General features: G+C 36.1%; 1 protein-coding gene across 1 annotated transcript in view; it reads right to left on the reverse strand.

Moving 5' to 3' along the window:
• Window positions 1–1,661: 1,661 nt before the first annotated feature.
• The window catches only part of LOC131383945 (homeobox protein engrailed-1-like), a 39,869-nt gene continuing 22,463 nt past the window's right edge, over window positions 1,662–19,067 (reverse strand). Inside the window, exon 3 of the mRNA XM_058441838.1 lies at window positions 1,662–1,789. Coding sequence (XP_058297821.1) covers window positions 1,697–1,789 — 93 coding nt within the window. The 3' untranslated portion in view covers window positions 1,662–1,696. The remainder of the gene's footprint in view (window positions 1,790–19,067) is intronic.

Raw genomic sequence — 19,067 nt, forward strand, 5'->3', positions numbered from 1 at the left:
TTTTGTGAGACGGAGTCTCGCTCTGTCACCCAGGCTAGAGTGCAGTGGCGCAATCTCGGCTCACTGCAAGCTCTGCCTCCCGGGTTCACGCCATTCTCCTGCCTCAGCCTCTCCGAGTAGCTGGGACTACAGGCGCCCGCCACCACGCCCGGCTAATTTTTTGTATTTTTAGTAGAGACGGGGTTTCACCGTGGTCTCGATCTCCTGACCTTGTGATCCGCCCGCCTCGGCCTCCCAAAGTGCTGGGATTACAAGCGTGAGCCACCGCGCCCGGCCCAGTACATCCTTTTCTAAGGCTATATCCTACTGAAACACAAATTCATAAAAATAAACGGGAAAATTACATTAAATATAGGATATTCATAAAATAGAATACTGTAACTGTGTAACCACTTTAAAAAGAGGTAGATCTGGCTGGGCATGGCGGCTAACACCTGTAATCCCAATGCTTTGGGAGGCTGAGGCAGGAGGATTGCCTGAGGCCAGGAGTTCAAGACCAGCCTGGGCAACATAGCAAGACCCCATCTTTACAAAAAACACAAACATTAAAAAAAAAATTAGCTGGGTGTCATGGCATGTGCCTGTAGTCCTAGCTACTAAGAAGGCTGAGGTGGGAAGGTTGCTTGAGCCCAGGAGTTTGAGGTTAGTGAGTCATGACTCTACCACTGCACTCTAGCCTGGGTGACAGGGAGAGAGACCTTGTCTTGAAAACCCCCCGAAACAAAAAAACAAAACAAAGAAGAGGTAGTTCTATATGTACTGTCATACAAAGATGTTCAAGACATGTTAAGTAAAAAGAACAAGTTGCAGAATATGTATTTTGTAAACGTAAATAATAATTACCTTATGTACAAAATATCAAGACGACTATAACTTAGCTGCTGACAATGGTTATTCTGTGTGTGGTGGTAGGGAACAATTTATTAATTCATTTATGTAATATTTAATGAGTGTCCATTATGTGCCAGGCACATTGGTTTAGTTACTGGGGATTCAGGAGTGAACAACAACAAAAAAAATAGATGAGGAAATGGTGAATGTCCACTTTCTATGTTAAACATATCTGTAAAGTATAACCTTTATATTTTTGTCTTTAACAAATTTACGTTCAATTTGGTTATTTAAAAACATAAGCTTAAGACCAGGTGCGGTGGCTCACGCCTGTAATCACAGCACTTTGGGAGGCTGAGGTGGGCAGATCACCTGAGGTCAGGAGTTTGAGACCAGCCTGGCCAACTTGGTGAAACCCCATCTCTACTAAAATTACAAAAATTCAAAAATTCAAAAATTCAAAAATTAGCCAGGTGTGGTGGTGAGCGCCTGTAATCCCAGCTACTCAGGAGGCTGAGTCAGGAGAATCCTGTGAACCCAGGAGGCTGAGGTTGCAGTGAGCCAAGATCGCGCCATTGCACTCCAGCCTGGGCGATGAGAACAAAACTCCATCTCAAAAAAATCCCCAAGAAACAAAAAAAAAAACATAAGCTTTAGGCACTGATGAAAAACTTTCAACAATATAAAGCAATTTGTTTTATCATTCTCTTAAAATCACTCTTATCAAACAGTTTTTAGAAAGGTCCCTGGCATACTCAATAATGTAGTCTGGTAAAGTTAATGTGAAAGGATCGACAAGTTTCTAATACCGTAAAATGATTTCTCTGCTCAGTTGAAAAATAAGAATAATTTTACAGTATTTCATTTATCTATACCCTTTGTGATAAAATATTTTACTTACAGTTTGTGGGTTAATCTCCTCCTCTCCCATAGGTTCATCCATAATTTGCTGTCCATTCTGTGAAAAGCACAGCAAGCAGAAAGTTACCAAAACAGACCTCACATCAGTTAAAGTTAAATGAAGGCAGACAAAAAAAAAAAAAATTGAGGAAGATTTTCACCCCTAAAGGGCTCTAATGAAGTAGAACCACCATATGAGTATGCAGTTGCTAAATTTGCAACAGGATGTGCTTCAAAAGTTAATTATTTGAAACTATAAAAACATTTTTTCATGGAAAAATAAAATAATAAATGATTATTACCTTTCCACGTGAGCCCTTGAATTTAATAGTTAAATGCATTACAAATGGTCTAATTTAAGCCTCACCGAACATCATTTACAGCAGTGTATGGCAAAACACATTCTAAATTCCAACTCCATTCATAATTAATCAAGGGAATTGATTAATTATTTCAGAGAAAATTAAGCCCAATCTCTACATCAAAATAAATTCCAGATGGATTAAACATTTAGATGTGAAAAAATAAAATTATACAAGTATTAGAATATAGGTGAACAATACTCATTGGGTAACAAGCGTTGAAATCATAAAGAAAAAAATGACATTTGAATCTATAAGAGTTTAAAACTTCTGCCAGACACAAAAAAAGATAAAAGACAAACTGATTACAAAAAAAAGGCAACATATAACAAAGGGTTGGTATCCTCAATACATAAAGAGCTTTGTTTTACAAACCTGTAAGAAAAAACGATGAACCTCAACAGAAATGAGCAATAAGGGAAAAAAGAGTTCAGCCTTAGTACTCATCAAAGAAATGCATTTAACCCAAAGACACCTTTTGCCTTTCAAATTGGTAATGATTTACAAAACAAAAACAAAAACAAAAACAAAAAACCATTCAGTGTTAACGAGGGTACGGGGAGAGAGCACTCTGAACATACTGCTGGAGAAAGTGTGAATCAGCACAAACTTTCAGGACGGCAATCTGAGTCTGCATTTTAAAAAAACCAAAATACCACACACAAAATTTTGAAATGTCTCATTGATTCTACTTCTTTTTTAAAAAAAGTAGACAAGTGTACAAAGATGTACATACAAGAATGCTCACCATAACTTTTATTCCAAAAAGAACTTCAAATTGGAAACCTAAATTCCTAACAATAGAGAACTAGTTAAATATATTATGGTACATCCTTATAATGGAATACTATGCAGTCATTAAAATGATGATAAAGATGTAAATTCATTGACATAGAAAGACAGTCACATGTAAGAAGTGAAAAAGCAGTTTACAAAACAATATGGATTGTAATGATCCCATTCTAAATAAATATATACATGTTTCAATGTATATATTTTTATGGGAAAAACTCTGGAAGGATATACACCAAAATGTTAACAGTGGTTATCTCTGGGTGGTAGAATTTTAGACAATTTAAATTGTTTATTTTTGATTATTTGAATATTCTAATGTGTCTACAATGTCTACGATGAATATGTATTATTTGTGTAATTTTTAAAAACCACAAAAACGGAAGTCAGGAACACATAGTTTCTTCTCTCATTCCCTTACTGGAAAAAGGAGTAGTCCCGACTATTAATTCAACAAGTATACAAGGATCTAAGCTAACCATCTTTGGAGCATTATCACCTGCGAAATAAAAGGCAGCACACCTATCACCTCATACTTCACATGAGGCAGCTGCTCTAAATATGAACTCCCCTCTTTGTTCTTCTCATCCCTATTTACCATCCATTCATTCATTCATTTCATTTCATTCAAGCTATGTTCTAGGCACTGAGCTGGAGATAAAAGTTAATAAAACATAGCCCCTATCTTAGAAGGTCTACTGACCTTATACAAAGGGCACCTTTCATTTTCACCACTCATAGAAGATGTTCCTAGATTAGGGAATGCCTATATAATACTATGAAGCACAGAAACAGTGCCAAAATTCAGGAAAAGGTAGGGAGGCAAGTATAAAATCTTTATTTTCCTAAGGTATGTTCAAAGGCTATAACACTGCCCATTTCTTTGGTATAAAGATACTCATGTTATCTCCAGAATATTTCTTTTTCCTCAAAGTGACAACCATTTATTCAACTGATTGACTACTGGTTGTTCTTAACCAAATGTCCCAAAGAACTAGCTCCTAACAACTGTGGCTCTGTTGCCAGACATAGAGATTCAAATTCCTATTCTTACTCTATTAATTATGAAGCCCTGGACAGGTTCTTTCAACAATCTAAGCTTTTCAGTTTCTTCATATGGAAAATGAAGATTGAAAAGTCTTATCTTCAGAGGGTTGTAGTAAAGACTAAATGAGCTAAATGATATAAAACCCTAACCATAGTGTCTGGCACTTAGTAAACAATCAATGTCAGTTAGTTTTCTTATGTCCAAAATTCAATTACCTCACCTCTGGCCCACCAATCTGCTCCCTCTCCTATATTTGTCATCTTAATGAATGGCACCATCATTCATCTAGCAGCCCAAACCAGATTTTTTCATTAATTGTAAACAGTTATCTTTCTGTAACACAGACTTGCCCCCATGACTCCCCATTGTTTGGCGTTTAGAACCCTCAGTCTAACTTGGGCTACACGTATGTTTTTCATAGGAATAAAATTTAAGAACCATCTGTTCCTTGCAATTTTTAATGTATGCAAAGCAAGTGTCACAACTTATAACTTACTTTTAAAGAAAACTGGTACAGGAGAAACAGCACTAAACTTGGAATTCGCAGACCAAGGATAGAGCCCTAGGCTGCTGCTTATAAGCTTTATGATTTGAGGCAATTCAGACTTTCTCTTAGCCTATTACTTTACCTGTTCAAAATAAGGAAGGATACTTGTCCTATCTATCCAAAGGATTATTACCAGGCTCAAAAACGAGATAATTCAGAAGAAAGAACTTTATAAATGTTAAAGAGCTGTACCAATGCACATTATTACTAAGGTGAGGTAGCTTCATGAGGATAAAATACTCTGTAAAGTCCTTTTGATCTTGGAATTTAAAAAATCTTTGAATTGATAAGGCATCTCAAAAGTCTTCTGTTCCTACTACACATAATATGTTTCAATTCTTTCTATTCCGTTCTTACTTATGCTTAAATACTACCAGCACAAGAATGTACTACCTCACTAGGCACTATAATATCTCTGAAAAAGTACTGCCTGCTACATGAAATTTTTCATTATATACCAACTTTCCTCAGCTGTGAATTCTCTTTAAGAGGATTACTAATAAATGATGACTAACTTGCCTGTACTCTATCTGCAAAGTCACAGGAAGTAAATCTACATCTATGACTCTAATCCACCCTGAGTCTTGTCTTTTCTAGATAACTTAAGTTCCTTCAAACATTTCTTTAAGACAGATAAGACTCATCACCATCTTCTTCTCTGAACACACTCCAAATCATCTTAAAGGGTGGTATATGGAATTGCATGTAATTACCATTTCAACCCTCAAACGACCAATGCAGAGTAAAGGTCATATTACCTCCCTTGTCCTAGAAAATAAACTTATGCTAATGCAGTTCACATATGCATTATTTTTGGAATGCCCTCAACACAATGCTGACATATTAAGTTTTCTGATTAAATCCTTGTCTTCTTGCACTGCAACCACACCCTGCATCCTCTATCCATACCTGTTGTTACTCTTAGTTCCATGAATAAAAACTTTATTTAAAATTTTTGATTCATCTTTTTCCAGCTCTCATCCATTGCTACAGTCTCTATACATCAGATTCGAAATCTGTCAATCAGCCTCTTCACTATTTTCAGCTTCACGTCATCTCAAATTTTACAATAAACTTTCTTTTCTCAAATACTCACCCAGCTAATAGTATAGTATATACTAACAAAGCAACCTAAGAAAAAAATTAAGTGAAACATAATCTGAAGGGTATTTTATGCTCTACTTTTTGTAAAAATATCTACCTCCTGAGTTTGGCAAAAATTTAAAATGTTGAACAATTTAATTTTTAAAGCAGCGAGCCAACGTTATCCTACATACCAGTGAAGCTTTACAAAGCTTTTTCTACCAAAAAAAGCACCTTTATTTAAATGAAACTTTTCTATCACTTCATCAAAACAAGGATTCAAATGTTATCTATTAGAAATGAGCATAGAGTTACTTCTGCAGTTAAGTTTTCCATTTGGAAAATGACCGTTGGTTTTATTAGAGATTAGGTTACATGGATTATGAGTCTTACTCAGTATTTTACTTTCTATTGTTTCCTAAGTTTAAGGAATAGTACTTGTTAAACAAGAAAATATATTTCTCTAATTTTAAAAAAACAAGTGGGAAAAAATGTGTTCTAAAGCTGGTCAGTATCACGTTTAAACCCCAACTCTGTCACTTACTGGTGTAGTTACCTGAACTTGGGTAAGTTATTTAACATTTTGAACCTCAGTTTCTTCACTCACAAAATGCACATAATATCTACCTCACAGGGATGTTGTAATTAAAAAGATCCACCAAGAGACAGAGACAGTGTATGTTCAGTAAATGTTACTTCTTTTCCTCTCTTTTGCCTCAATTGACTGTGTAACATTACATTTCTACAGGTAACTTCTAAAGATGTAATGCAATGAAGAAGTACAGGAGAGTGTTGAAACACCTGTTCCATCATTCACTACAGTCAATTTTCCACTAAGCAGGGTAGAAGAGATCATTTATGTATGTGCTATATTTTTATACAATGCAGCTAGAGAATGAGTATGGACAAAAAATAGTTTAAAAGTGAGGCAAATGTATTTATCCTCTCTCATCCCACCATAATGCCTTCCAGCCAAAAAATTTCAGAGCCTGGCAGATTGTATATATGCAAATATGATGTGAAATACTGGAAAAGGTTAGGAAATGCTAATCATGCTTTACTTTGTTAGCCTGAAATGTGTATAAAGTCACACATTAGATAACCTACAATATGGGTCTCATCAGAATAAATCAGATAAAGGAGACTGTTCCCTTGACTTTCAGCAGGAATTGTTTTCAATGTTGTAAAAAATTATCACCTAAGATCATCTTCCAGGCTTAAAGAGGAAGAACAATTCCAATCAGTATTTCTGAATCAAGGTTTCAGGAACTCTAGAGTATTCCTAAATATTTTATGGAAAAATATGAGGTTAAAAATATTTTATTAATTTAAAAACTTTCATTTTAAGCAACTTTATTAAGCAGATTGCTTTGTTGTAATGGCATGATACAACAATGTACTTTTCCAGGCTGCCGTTTGATACCTCTGAAAATATATAATTAGTTAAAAAATACTTTGATTTCAGCAGGAGATCATCATGTGTAAGTATGCCAGGACCAAAAGATGATCTGGGACTGATAAAATGCTACTTTGAACTCAGCAGGGTATATCATCTACTGACATTCTCCTATCTAGAAATGAAATGGACGTACGGACATTAAGAGAAGAATCTTCAGAGAGAGTAACAGTCTGAAATAACAGGAAGGGAAGAGGAAAAGAAAAGATCCAGAGCCCTAGCATATTAATATGGAGACCCAGGTTGTAGGAATGAGCAAGGACCATAATTTTTTTTTTTTTTTTTACCACCCTCAGGTTTCCACAAGTATATCTACCTTCCAACTCCCTGTTATCAGCAGTGGTTTTCCTGTCCAAAAGCTTACACAGTAGGAATTCCATCATGAAGGTGCTGAGCATGAGGCACTAGAAACCTCTCTCAAACTTTGGTTAAGATACCATCAAATTGTTCAGAATCCAAAGAATCTTCTATGCAATCACATTGAAACAATAAGAAACAAGCACTTTATATTCTTAATAAGGAATGTATATAATCCTTACCAATGTGACAGGATTAAGAATCAGCTCCTCATTTATCCTAAGGAAATATCAGAGATGTGCATAAAGACTTATGTACAGTGATATTCATCATACTCATTATACTGAAAAATAGAAAACAATCTAAATGACCAACAAGGGACTGGTTAAATAAATCATAATACATCTATTCATATGTAGGAATACTATGCAATGGTTAAAATCAGGGCCTCAAAGAAAATTTAATGATGCAAAAAATATGCTTGCAATATATTAAATTAAAAAGGATACAAAACTATATAGTATGACCCAATTTTTTTTTTGCATCCCCTCCTCCCAACATGTGTGCATGTAACTGGCAAAACATATATAAAATCTTATCAGTCGTTACCTGGGTCATAGGATTTTCTTCTTTGTAATGTATTTTCAAAGTTATATGCACTTATTATGTATTAATTTTATAAAGAGAAAAACAATACATGTAATTAGAAAAATCAGTTTATTTCTAGTTAAGGTGCCCTTATGCCTGCTTTACTATTCCTCTAGCTACTTAAAGTCTGTTAGTACCCAACACTGTTCTATTTTCTAGATGAGGGTAGGAATGACCTCTGGTTATATTTACATTTTTATGTTTAAGAGGACCCTTTCAGAAACTTTTTTTTTTCCTGGTCCTGTGGTTGTGGCCAAGTTTCAGGCCGGGATCCACCTCATGTTTTTTGAAGTGTTACCGTCTAAGGGGGAATCTGCTTATGAAACAAGAGTACGTTGAGATAAGAATAAAGAAATGAAAACATAGTAGCCAAAATTAAATCTGCATTGTGAATAGTAAGTATTAGAATTGACACTACAGAAAACGGAATCCATGCCACAGAGGACAAACTTGAGTAAATGAGAAAAGAAAGAAAGAAAGAAAAGATTTAAAAAAACTATGGAAGACAGACATAGAAATAATCTATGAATAACATGTTCCTAAAGAAAAAAAAAACAGGCAGTTTAATCAATCAAAAGTATAAGAAAACTTTCCAGTTCTGAAAAAAAAAATACCTGAGACTGGAGACTGAGAAGGTTCAACAGAGATCATCAACACCAAGACATGTCCTGGCAAATGTTTTTAAATTTCAAGGATAAAGATATAATCCTACAAGCATACAAGCAGAAAAAAATAGGTTATTTCAAAGGAACTGAAATCAGACTGACCTCAGATTTCTCCTCTGCAACAATAAAATGCCAGAAGACAATGAAGTAATCACTTACAGAGAATTGAAAAGGAAAAGTTATGATCTAAGAATTTTATACCTCATCCTAATTTTTCGTGTTCAAAGGTCACAGGAAATTATTCTTAGATCTGCAAAGTCAAATTTTCACCATCCTGGTAGTTTTTTTTAAAAATAAATTGTTCAAAGGTACATCCTAGACCATCGAAAGAGAATAAGAGATAAAGAATATTGAGGTAGGAAAGAACTGGTGAAGTATACTGACACCAACCTAATATCCAGAAATAACTGAGTAAAATAGTTAATCCCACTAAAAGAAAAGGGTTCAATAGTGAAGAATAATTGATATAAGTATATAAACAATATAAAAGAAAAAACACTTCAGAAAGTTAAAAGTAGGATTTGTAACGTCAGGTTAAATTAATGTGAACTCAAAATAAAAGAGGTAGTGGGAGAAGCCAAGATTCTAAATTCTCTTTCCTAGAAGGATATTTTAAAACCATTATTTTTAGTAGTTATCCAGTAAATATAAATTTTGGAATGTTTTGAAAAACCATACAGTAACCAAGAATAGATATTACAGTTTGAATCACTAAAGATAATAACTGGCAGAGACTATTAATAATACTTTATGCAGGCATCACATTCAACCCTAAGAACATGAGTCAGGTATAATTATTCCTATTTTATAGTCGAGGAAACCAAGGCTCAGCAAAGTTAATTACTGAATGGCAGAAGCAGGATTCAAACCCAGATTTTTTAGCTCCATAATTCATTCTTCTATATTTCATAAGCTCCTCAAACAAAACAATTTACATGGAAGAAGAAAAAAACCTCACAAGGATAAAAAATGTAAAATAATATGACGGAAACCATTCCAAAAGTAATAATGTAAGAAATGTAAAGTTTAAAGTGTTTAATTATACAAGGAAGTGGCTTACTGGATATTAGATGTTATTAAAGAATTACTGATGTTTTATGAATGATGACAGTAAGGTCCTTATGAATTTTAAAAGTCTATCTTTTAAGGAGTATAAATGCAAATGTTTATCGGAGGGTGGTTGGGGGAATGAGAAGAGGTAGCAGAAATGGAACGAGATTGGCCATGAGTTTGATAATCCTTGAGGCTGGGTTATGGGAATATGTTGGTTCATTACACTACTCTCTCCAGTCTGGTATGTGTTTGAAATGTTTGATAATCATAACTTTAATAATCAGGTTATATTTTTAAAAAAGTAAACCAACAACTATTTACTACTTTAAAGAGAAAACCAAACCAAACAGATAAGTATAAAAAAAAAAAAAGTGTTTATAACATTAATACCAAAAATAAAATGTAAGGCAAAAACCTTAAGCTGAGCAAAAAAGTCGTTTTATTTAAAGATATAATCAATATTGAATACACACAGTAAAAATGATTGCTGTCATTTACTGAGCTCTTACCACATACCAGGCAAATGCTAAGGACTGTTATCTTTGATGCTTCTTAACAACTCTGTGAGGTATTATCACCAGTTAACAAACGAGGAAATTAAGCCAAGATAGGTATGTCAATCTTTCTAAGCACTGGATTCCCAGTCCCCTAGCAAAATGCCTGGCACACACAGTAGGTGTTCAATAAATATTTGTTGAATACATGAGAAAGTCTAATATACTGCCTAAGGCTAATAAGTAGAGCCGAAATTCAAATCCAAATCTAATTCTAAAACCCCTACTCTTTTGTTTTTTGTTTTGAGATGGAATCTGGATCTGTCACCCAGGTTGGAGTGCAGTGGCACAATCTCGGCTCACTGCAACCTCCGCCTCCCAGGTTCAAGGGATTCTCCTGTCTCAGTCTCCTGAGTAACTGGGACTACTGGTGCGTGCCACCACATCCAGCTAATTTTTGTATTTTTTTTTTAGTAGAGACTGGGTTTCACCATGTTGGTCAGGCTGGTCTCGAACTCCTGACCTCAAGTGATCCACCCGTCTCGGCCTCCCAAAGTGTTGGGATTACAAGCGTGAGCCACCACGCCTGGCCCTAAAACCCCTACTCTTAATCACATAAAAATCTTTTAATAATATTCCATAGTAAGAGTGCAGAGGTTTATTTCCTTCTGTGTATTTTCTACAATTAGCATGTATCACTTTTTAAGCAAAAAAGTCATTAAAAACAGTAAATGCATAATAGTATTGAACATTTAACCATGACTAAACCAACCACAAAACACGAAAACAGATGCTTTGGAGAACATAACATAAAATAAATGGAAAGAAAATGGATGGGAAAATTTTAGTGCACTAATATCAACAAGCATAATAAATAAGGACAAAGCATTTGAAATAATTTATATTAGAACAGGTAGATACTGAATTTTATAATGTAAAAAGAAAATGGGTTGTTTTCAACTTTTAAGTTTCTATGAAAAGTTATAAAAACTGACCATGTCACCTAGGATGGAGTGCAGTGGTGCAATCTTGGCTCACTGCAGCTTCAAACTCCTGGCCTCACGCAATCCTCCCACCTCAGCCTCCGAAAGTGCTAGGATTACAGGCCAGTTTAAAATTCTTAAAGGCAGGAATTACACAGATCACATTTTCTGATTACAATAAAATATTGAATAAGGAAATAAAGCACTCACTCAGAAATTAATATTCTTCTAAATAACTACTGGGTCAAGTAAGTAAGTAACAGCTATCATTTATTCATTGCCTATTTTGTTCAAACTACATTGCTACCTGTGTTACACATATTCTCTCACTGAATCCCAATTAATAATTAAAAACCATCCATGAGGTAAGTTATTACGTAGAGAAGAAAAAAAGTTAGGTTGAGATTTTAGTAACTTGTCCAAGATCATAGAGCTATTAAATTTGCAGATAAGATAATTAAATTCAAGTTCAAATACAAAGCTCCTACTACTTACATAGAAATGCTGTTATATTGCTGTTAGAATTCACGTACAAGCGTCTAGCTATGCTCATTTTTCTCCATTCATAAAATAGTTTTGTAATAAAAGTGGAGAAAACTAGAGTTCTTTAGCACAACATGTTCTGAAAGTATTTATTTGTTAAATACACTATTCTAGGAAGGTTATGGTTCATTTTTCTATCATTGATCAGATAAAATACTTCAAATTACATAATCTCCTAAAAGGGATTCCTTTAAATATATTCATTTTTATTAGGACAATGAAAAATGAAAGAAAACATAAAAATTAGGTAAACAAAATAGGGAATATAAGGAAAACATGACTTGCCACTACATTTCTTTCTTTTTTTTTTTTTTTTTTTTTGAGACGGAGTCTCGCTCTGTCGCCCAGGCTGGAGTGCAGTGGCGCGACCTCGGCTCACTGCAAACTCCGCCTCTCAGGTTCACGCCATTCTCCTGCCTCAGCCTCCCAAGTAGCTGAGACTACGGGCGCCCGCCACCACGCCCGGCTAATTTTTTGTATTTTTAGTAGAGACGGGGTTTCTCAGTGTTAGCCAGGATGGTCTTGATCTCCTGACCTTGTGATCCACCCGCCTCAGCCTCCCAAAGTGCTGGGATTACAGGCGTGAGCCACTGCGCCCGGCCTACACTACATTTATTTCTAAAAACTGGTGTATCCTTGGAAAAGTTGCTTTTTTCTGGTACTTATCTGTAATCCATAAGAGTTCTATGGAATCTTGGCCAGCACGGATTTGAAAGTCTGCCACTAACTGTGGGCAAGCCCCCAAGCCTCTCTAAGTTGTGGTTGCTTCATCCATAAATATGTGACTATCCAGGAGCTCTCCCAGCTTGAAAGTTTTACGATCTTCTACAAAACTTTAAGGATTAAAGTTTTAGATTAAAGTTATTTAAAATTTTGGGGAGTTTTCATACCCAAGGAAGTTACTGATTCTATGTTTAAAGCTGTTTTTAACGTTACTTCTAAGTATAACTTTTTCTTCCACTTCTGCATTCAGAATAGTTTTATCTATACCTGTCAATGGTGCTTTTGTTCCCCAATGTAAACACAGATAATGCCAAAGAACTCACTGTACGAATGTTGTCAACTAAAAGAAAAAAATGCAATATTGGTTTTTGTGCAGATTAAGGGAACTTAAAGCAATTTTATAATTTCCACAATCTGATCTATTATTTTACTAGAGAAAATTAGTAAAGTATCAATTAAAAAAATTGGGATCTACTCCGAATCCTATTCCTGCTTCTCCAATACCTTCAAACTCTCTTAGTACACAATGGCATTGGTAATATTTTCCAATCTGCCTGATGATCAAAATTACCTATGGTTCCTGTTAAAAATATATTACCTGGACCTATCTCAGCCCGACACTGAATCAGAATTCCCAGAAGCCCCATTGTTAAGTATATTATTTTTTAAACAGGCACCTTAGTGGATGCCTGTGATTACACAAGACTGGGAGGTCAGGCGCGGTGGCTCACACCTGTAATCCCAGCACCTTGGGAGGCCGAGGCAGGCAGATCATGAGGTCAGGAGTTCGAGATCAGCCTAGCCAACATAGAGAAACCCCGTCTCTACTAAAAACACAAAAATTAGCCAGGTGTGCTGGTACACACTTGTAATCCCAGCTACTCAGGAGGCTGAGGCAGAAGAATCACCTCAACCTGGGAGGCAGAGGCTGCAGTGAGCCGAGATTGCGTCATTGCACTCCAGCATGGGCAATGGCACGGCTCCATCTCGGAAAAGAAAAAAAAAAAAAAAGGGAAATCCCAGTGTAAAGATCATGAGCTCTGGAGCCTGATACATCAAGTTTCAAAGCCTGGCTTTGTTCTTTATTACAGGTGTACTTTGGGTAAGTGACTTAACATGAATCTCAGTTTTCTAATCCATAAAATTTGGATCCTAACTATGCTGGAGGTTGTGGTACAGTTCAGTATGCCCAGCCACACTGGGTGTTTAGGAGTGTCAGCTTCTCTTTCCTCCTGCTCATCTTGTCAGGGGAAACGACAATTACTATTATTTGAGGGGATTTTGAAGAGCCCTTTGCCCTAATGGGTCCATTTCCATTTCTAGGGCTAAAAATCTGAGTTCTGGATAACCCTTTAATATATTACTTGGGTTGGCTAATTCAGGAGTCCTACAAACAAGTTAAATGATTTATTCTGGTTTCCAGAGGTTTAATGAAGCCCTCCTACCCAAAATAGATACACTATTATGCTGGGCTTCAAAGTCCAAGCTTTTACTTGCTGTGACTGTGGCAAAAATCATTTAAACCTCTGTTTCCCCATCTGTAAGACAAGTGATGCTAAATGTCTACTGAACTAATAAACATTATTGATAACATAACTATTAATTAACACTTAAACATATATATTCTTACAAACATCTTTATGTACAAAAAGATAGCATTAATAAGTTACAAGGAAAATGATACAATGGTACTTGCTTAAATACACAATAAATCAGAACCTGTTTAACAGAATTCTTGTTTGTGTAATATCAACTGTATCTCAATACAAAGTGTTTTAGGCATGTTTTTAGGTGAATTGACTTAGGAAGAAACAATCCAAATGATCCACTCTAATTAAAATATGTATATATATATTTAAAACTCACCCTAGGTTTAAACATAACCTAGTAGCAAAGCCATCAAAACTAATTTCTGAAAAGATAACCACAAATGTAGTTTCTAATTAGAATTTCCATGATTAATTCTACACGCATATTTATTAAGCATAAATAAATAGTATTAATAGGAATGCTTTACTAGGCTGGGCGCAGCAGCTCATGCCTGAAATCCCAGCACTTTGGACAGGTGGATCACTTGAGGCCAGGAGTTCAAGACCAGCCTGGCCAACATGGTGAAACTCTGTCTCTACCAAAAAATACAAAAATTAGCTGGGCGTGGTGGCACATGTACTTGAGTAGTCCCAGGTACTCGAAGGATTAGGCAGGAAAATCACCTGAGCCTGGGAGGCAGAGGTTGCAGTGAGCTGAGATTGTGCCTCTATCTCAAAAAAAAAAAAACAGGAGAATACTTTACTAAAAATTGTTAAGTTTTAACTGCTCACATAAGCTATAACTTAGAGAAACCTAAGGAAATTTTTAAAAACGAAAAATCTGAGACTGGGTGCGGTGGCTCACGCCTGTAATCCCAGCACTTTGGGAGGCTGAGGCGGGTGGATTGTGAGGTCAGGAGATCGAAACCATCCTGGCTAACACAGTGAAACCCTGTCTCTACTAAAAACACAAAAAAACTAGCCAGGCGTGGCAGTGGGTGCCTGTAGTCCCAGCTACTTGGGAGGCTGAGGCAGGAGAATGGCATGAACCCGGGAGGTGGAGCTTGCAGTGAGCCGAGATTGTGCCACTGTACTCCAGCATGGGCGACAGAGCGAGACTCCATCTCAAAAGAAAAAAAAAAAAAGAAAAGAAAAATCTGAGAATATTTATTCAAAACAAAGGAAAAGTTACCCTCAAATCTTAAAAAAAAAAAAAAAAAAACTTCAAATCCTATTGAAAGTAATTTAAATTACATTAAAGAACCATAGCTTTTTTTCTCATTTTTTCAAACTGTTCTTTAATGCAATTCAGTAATTTTCTTCATTTAGGTCTTGTCCTTTGCTTGTTATGTTTATTTCTAGGCATTCAACATTTCTGATGCTATTATGAATGAGATCTTTTTTCCATTATAGTTTCTGTTTATGGCTCATAAACAGGAAAGCTGTTTGTTGATTTCTGAATACATTTTGTGTAATATCACCTTAGTAGACTATCATTTGTTTTAATAAACCTTTTTAGTGGATTTCCTTAGATTATCTAAGTGGATAATTATATCACATATGAATAATCTTTTATCTTTTTGAATACTCTTTGATTTTCTTATTTAATTGCATTAGCAAGCTCTTCTAGAAGGTAAAATAGAAGTGAAAATAGCAAGCATAGTTTTAATGAGAATGCCTACAATATGTCCCTATGAAGCATGATGCTGGTTATTGGTTTGAGATGATTTTTTTAAGTATTAAGGACATATCCTTTTATTCCTATTAGTAAAATTACTGGGAATAAGTTTTTAATTGAGAATAGACACTTTAATGCTTTTTAAATTTTTTTTATTTTATTTTTTGAGACAGATTCTTGCTCTGTCACCCAGGCTGGAGTGCAGTGGCATGATCGCTGCTCACTGCAAGCTCCGCCTCCCGGGTTCACACCATTCTCCTGCCTCAGCCTCCTCCCAAGTAGCTGGGACTACAGGCGCCCTCCACCACGCCCAGCTAATTTTCTGTATAAACTTTTTTTCTTACATTTTATTTAGAAATGATCAAATGATCATAAAGTCACAGGAAGTTGCAAAAATAATACAGAGAGGTCCCATACACTTTAAACCTACTTCACCCCAGTGGTAACATCTTATATCACTTCCTGTCAAAGCCAGGACATTGCAACTGCTACAATGCACAGATCCTACTCAGATTTCACTGGCTTTACAGGTATGTAGCTGTGTTTTCTAGGCCATTTGATCACATGTGTGGGTCTCTATATCCACCACTACAGTAAAGATACTGAACAGTTTATTGCCACCAGGATCCCTCATGTGGCCCCTTTATGACCACACTTCCCTCCCCTTTTCCTAATTCCTGGCAATCAGTAATCTTTTCTCCATTGAGATAATTCTGTCATTTTAAGAATGTCATATAAATCACACAGCATGTAACCTTTTTTTCACTCAGCATAAATCCCTTGAGATTCATCCAGGCTGTTGTATCGACAATTCGTTGCTTTTTAGTTAGCGAGTAGTATTATTCCATGATGTGGATGTGCTAGATTATTTGACCATTTACCCATTCAAGGACATTTGGTTTCTAATTTTTGGATAGTACAAATAAAGCTGCTATGAACATCTGTGCACAGACTTTTATGTGGACCTAAGTTTTCATTTCTCTGTGGTGAATGTCCAGGAGTACAACTGCTGGATCACATAGCAAGTATATGTTTATTAATAAATGGCCAAACTATTTTCCTGAGGGGCTGTATCATTTTATGCCCTCACCAGCAATATATGATCTAGTTTGCTTGCATACTCGCCATTTATTATTGTCACTATTTTTTATTTTGGCTGTTCCAATAGGTATGTAGTGATATCTCATCACGTTTTTTCACTTCCCTGATAGTTAACCATGCCAAACATCTTTTCATATGCTTATCTGCCATTCATCTTTTGTGAAGTGTCTGTTCACTTCTTTTGTCTATTTTTTGCCTGGATTGCTTGTCTTTGTTATTGCTGAGTTTTGAGAGTTCTTTGAATATTGTAGATACAAGTCCGGTCTCAGTTACAGGTTCATACCCTTCACAGAGTCTTTTTCATAGATAAAAGGTTTTGAATTTTCAGAAGTTCAATTTATTGTTTTCTTCTTTTATAGAATTTGCTTTTGGTCTCAGGTTTAAATGCTTCATTTAGCCCACAGTCCTGAAGATCTTCTCCTATGTCTAAATTCTAAGTTTTCTAGTTTTACATTCAAATCCACGATCCATTTTAAACTAACTTTTACACAGTATGAGATTTGGGTTGAGACTTACTGTTTTACCTATAGATGTGCAATAGCTCCATGCACCATTGTTGAAAAGGTTATTTATCCTTCCTCTATCAAACTGCTTTGTAACTTTGACAAAAATCAGTTGGCTGTACTTACGTGGGTCTATTTCTTGTTCTCCATTTTATTCCACCGATCTGTGTGTATATCCCCTTGCCAATACTACAGTATTTTGAGTACTGGAGCTATATAATAAGTCTTAAAATCATTTGGAATGATTCCTCCCATTTTATTTTTAGAGACAGGGTCTTGCTCTGTCGCCCAGGCTGGAGTGCAGTGGTATGATCACAGCTAACTGCAGCCTTGAACTCCTGGGCTCAAGGGTTCCTCCTGCCTCAGTCTCCCAAGTACCTAGGACTATAAGTGTGTGCCACTATTCTTTGCTAATTTTTTTAAAAATTGTTTTTCTAGAGATAGGGCCTTGCTATATTGCCCAGGCTGGACTTGAACTCCTGGCCTCAAGTGATCCTCCCACCTCAGCCTCCCAAGGTGCTGGGACTACACCATTAAGTTTTATGTTAGCTGTGGGTTCATTATCAAGTGGAGCAAGTCCCCCTCTATTAGGTGGCTGAGTTTTTATTATGAATGAATGTTTAACTTAGCTAAATTTTTCTCTTTCCTATAAGCCATTTTATGATCAAGAAAAAAATGTTTTCTCCATTAATATCATGTGACTTGTCTTCTTTAACCTTTCAATATTGTAGGCTACCTTGAATGATTTTTGAATACTGTGTCTGATGTGCAATAAAGCCCACTTGGTCATGGCATACAATTCTTATATGTTGTTGGATTTGTTTTGCTAGTTTTTGTTGAGGATTCTGTGTCTATGTGCTTCAGGGATATTGACCTGTAGTTTCCTACACTATCTTTAGGTTTTGCTATCAGGATAATACTGGCCTCATAAAATGAGTTGTAAAGTGTTTTCTATTTTCTGGAAGAGACTATGCAGAATTTATGTTATTTCTTTATTCCTGACAGTCCAAGTTTCCTTCTTTTATCATTCTCTTTCAGGGTCTGCTACTCACAAATTCTCTTAGTTTTCCTGCATCCGAGACCACTCTGATTTTACCTTCATTCCTGAAGGATATTTTCACTTGGCATAGAAATCTGGGTTGACAGTATCTTCTTTCAGCACTTGAAAAATGGTGTGCCATATCCTTCTGGCATCCATAGATGTTTTGAGATGAGGTCTCACTGTGTCGCCCAGACTGGAGTGCAGTGGTGTGAAGATGGCTCACTGGGGCCTTGACTGTCTGGGCGCAAGTGATCCTCCAGCTTCAGCCTCCCCAGTCGCTGGAATTACAGGCACGTGCCACCATGCCTGGCTATCTATTTTTATTATTGTTATTATTTGTAGAAATGGGGTCTTGCCATGTTGCCCAAGCTGATCTCGAACTCCTGGTCTCAAGCAATCCTCCTGGCTTGGCCTCCCAAAGTGCTGGGATTATAGGCATAAGCCCCCCAAAGTGCTGGGATTACAGGCGTAAGTCTTCCAAACTGCTGGGATTATAGGCGTAAGCCACTGTGCCTGGCAGGCGTCCATAGATTCTGATGGAAAATCTGCTGTCGCATAAATTGTTCCCTGTAGGTAACAGTTCATTTCTCTCTAACTGCTTTAAAGATTAATTTTGCGATTCCTCAGGGATCTAGAACTAGAAATACCATTTGACCCAGCCATCCCATTACTGGGTATATACCCAAAGGAGTATAAATCATGCTGCTATAAAGACACATGCACACGTATGTTTATTGCGGCACTATTCACAATAGCAAAGACTTGGAACCAACCCAAATGTCCAACAAC

The sequence above is a fragment of the Hylobates moloch genome, unplaced genomic scaffold (assembly GCF_009828535.3).
Source record: "Hylobates moloch isolate HMO894 unplaced genomic scaffold, HMol_V3 SCAFFOLD_7, whole genome shotgun sequence".
In the NCBI taxonomy this organism is placed as follows: Eukaryota; Metazoa; Chordata; class Mammalia; order Primates; family Hylobatidae; genus Hylobates; species Hylobates moloch.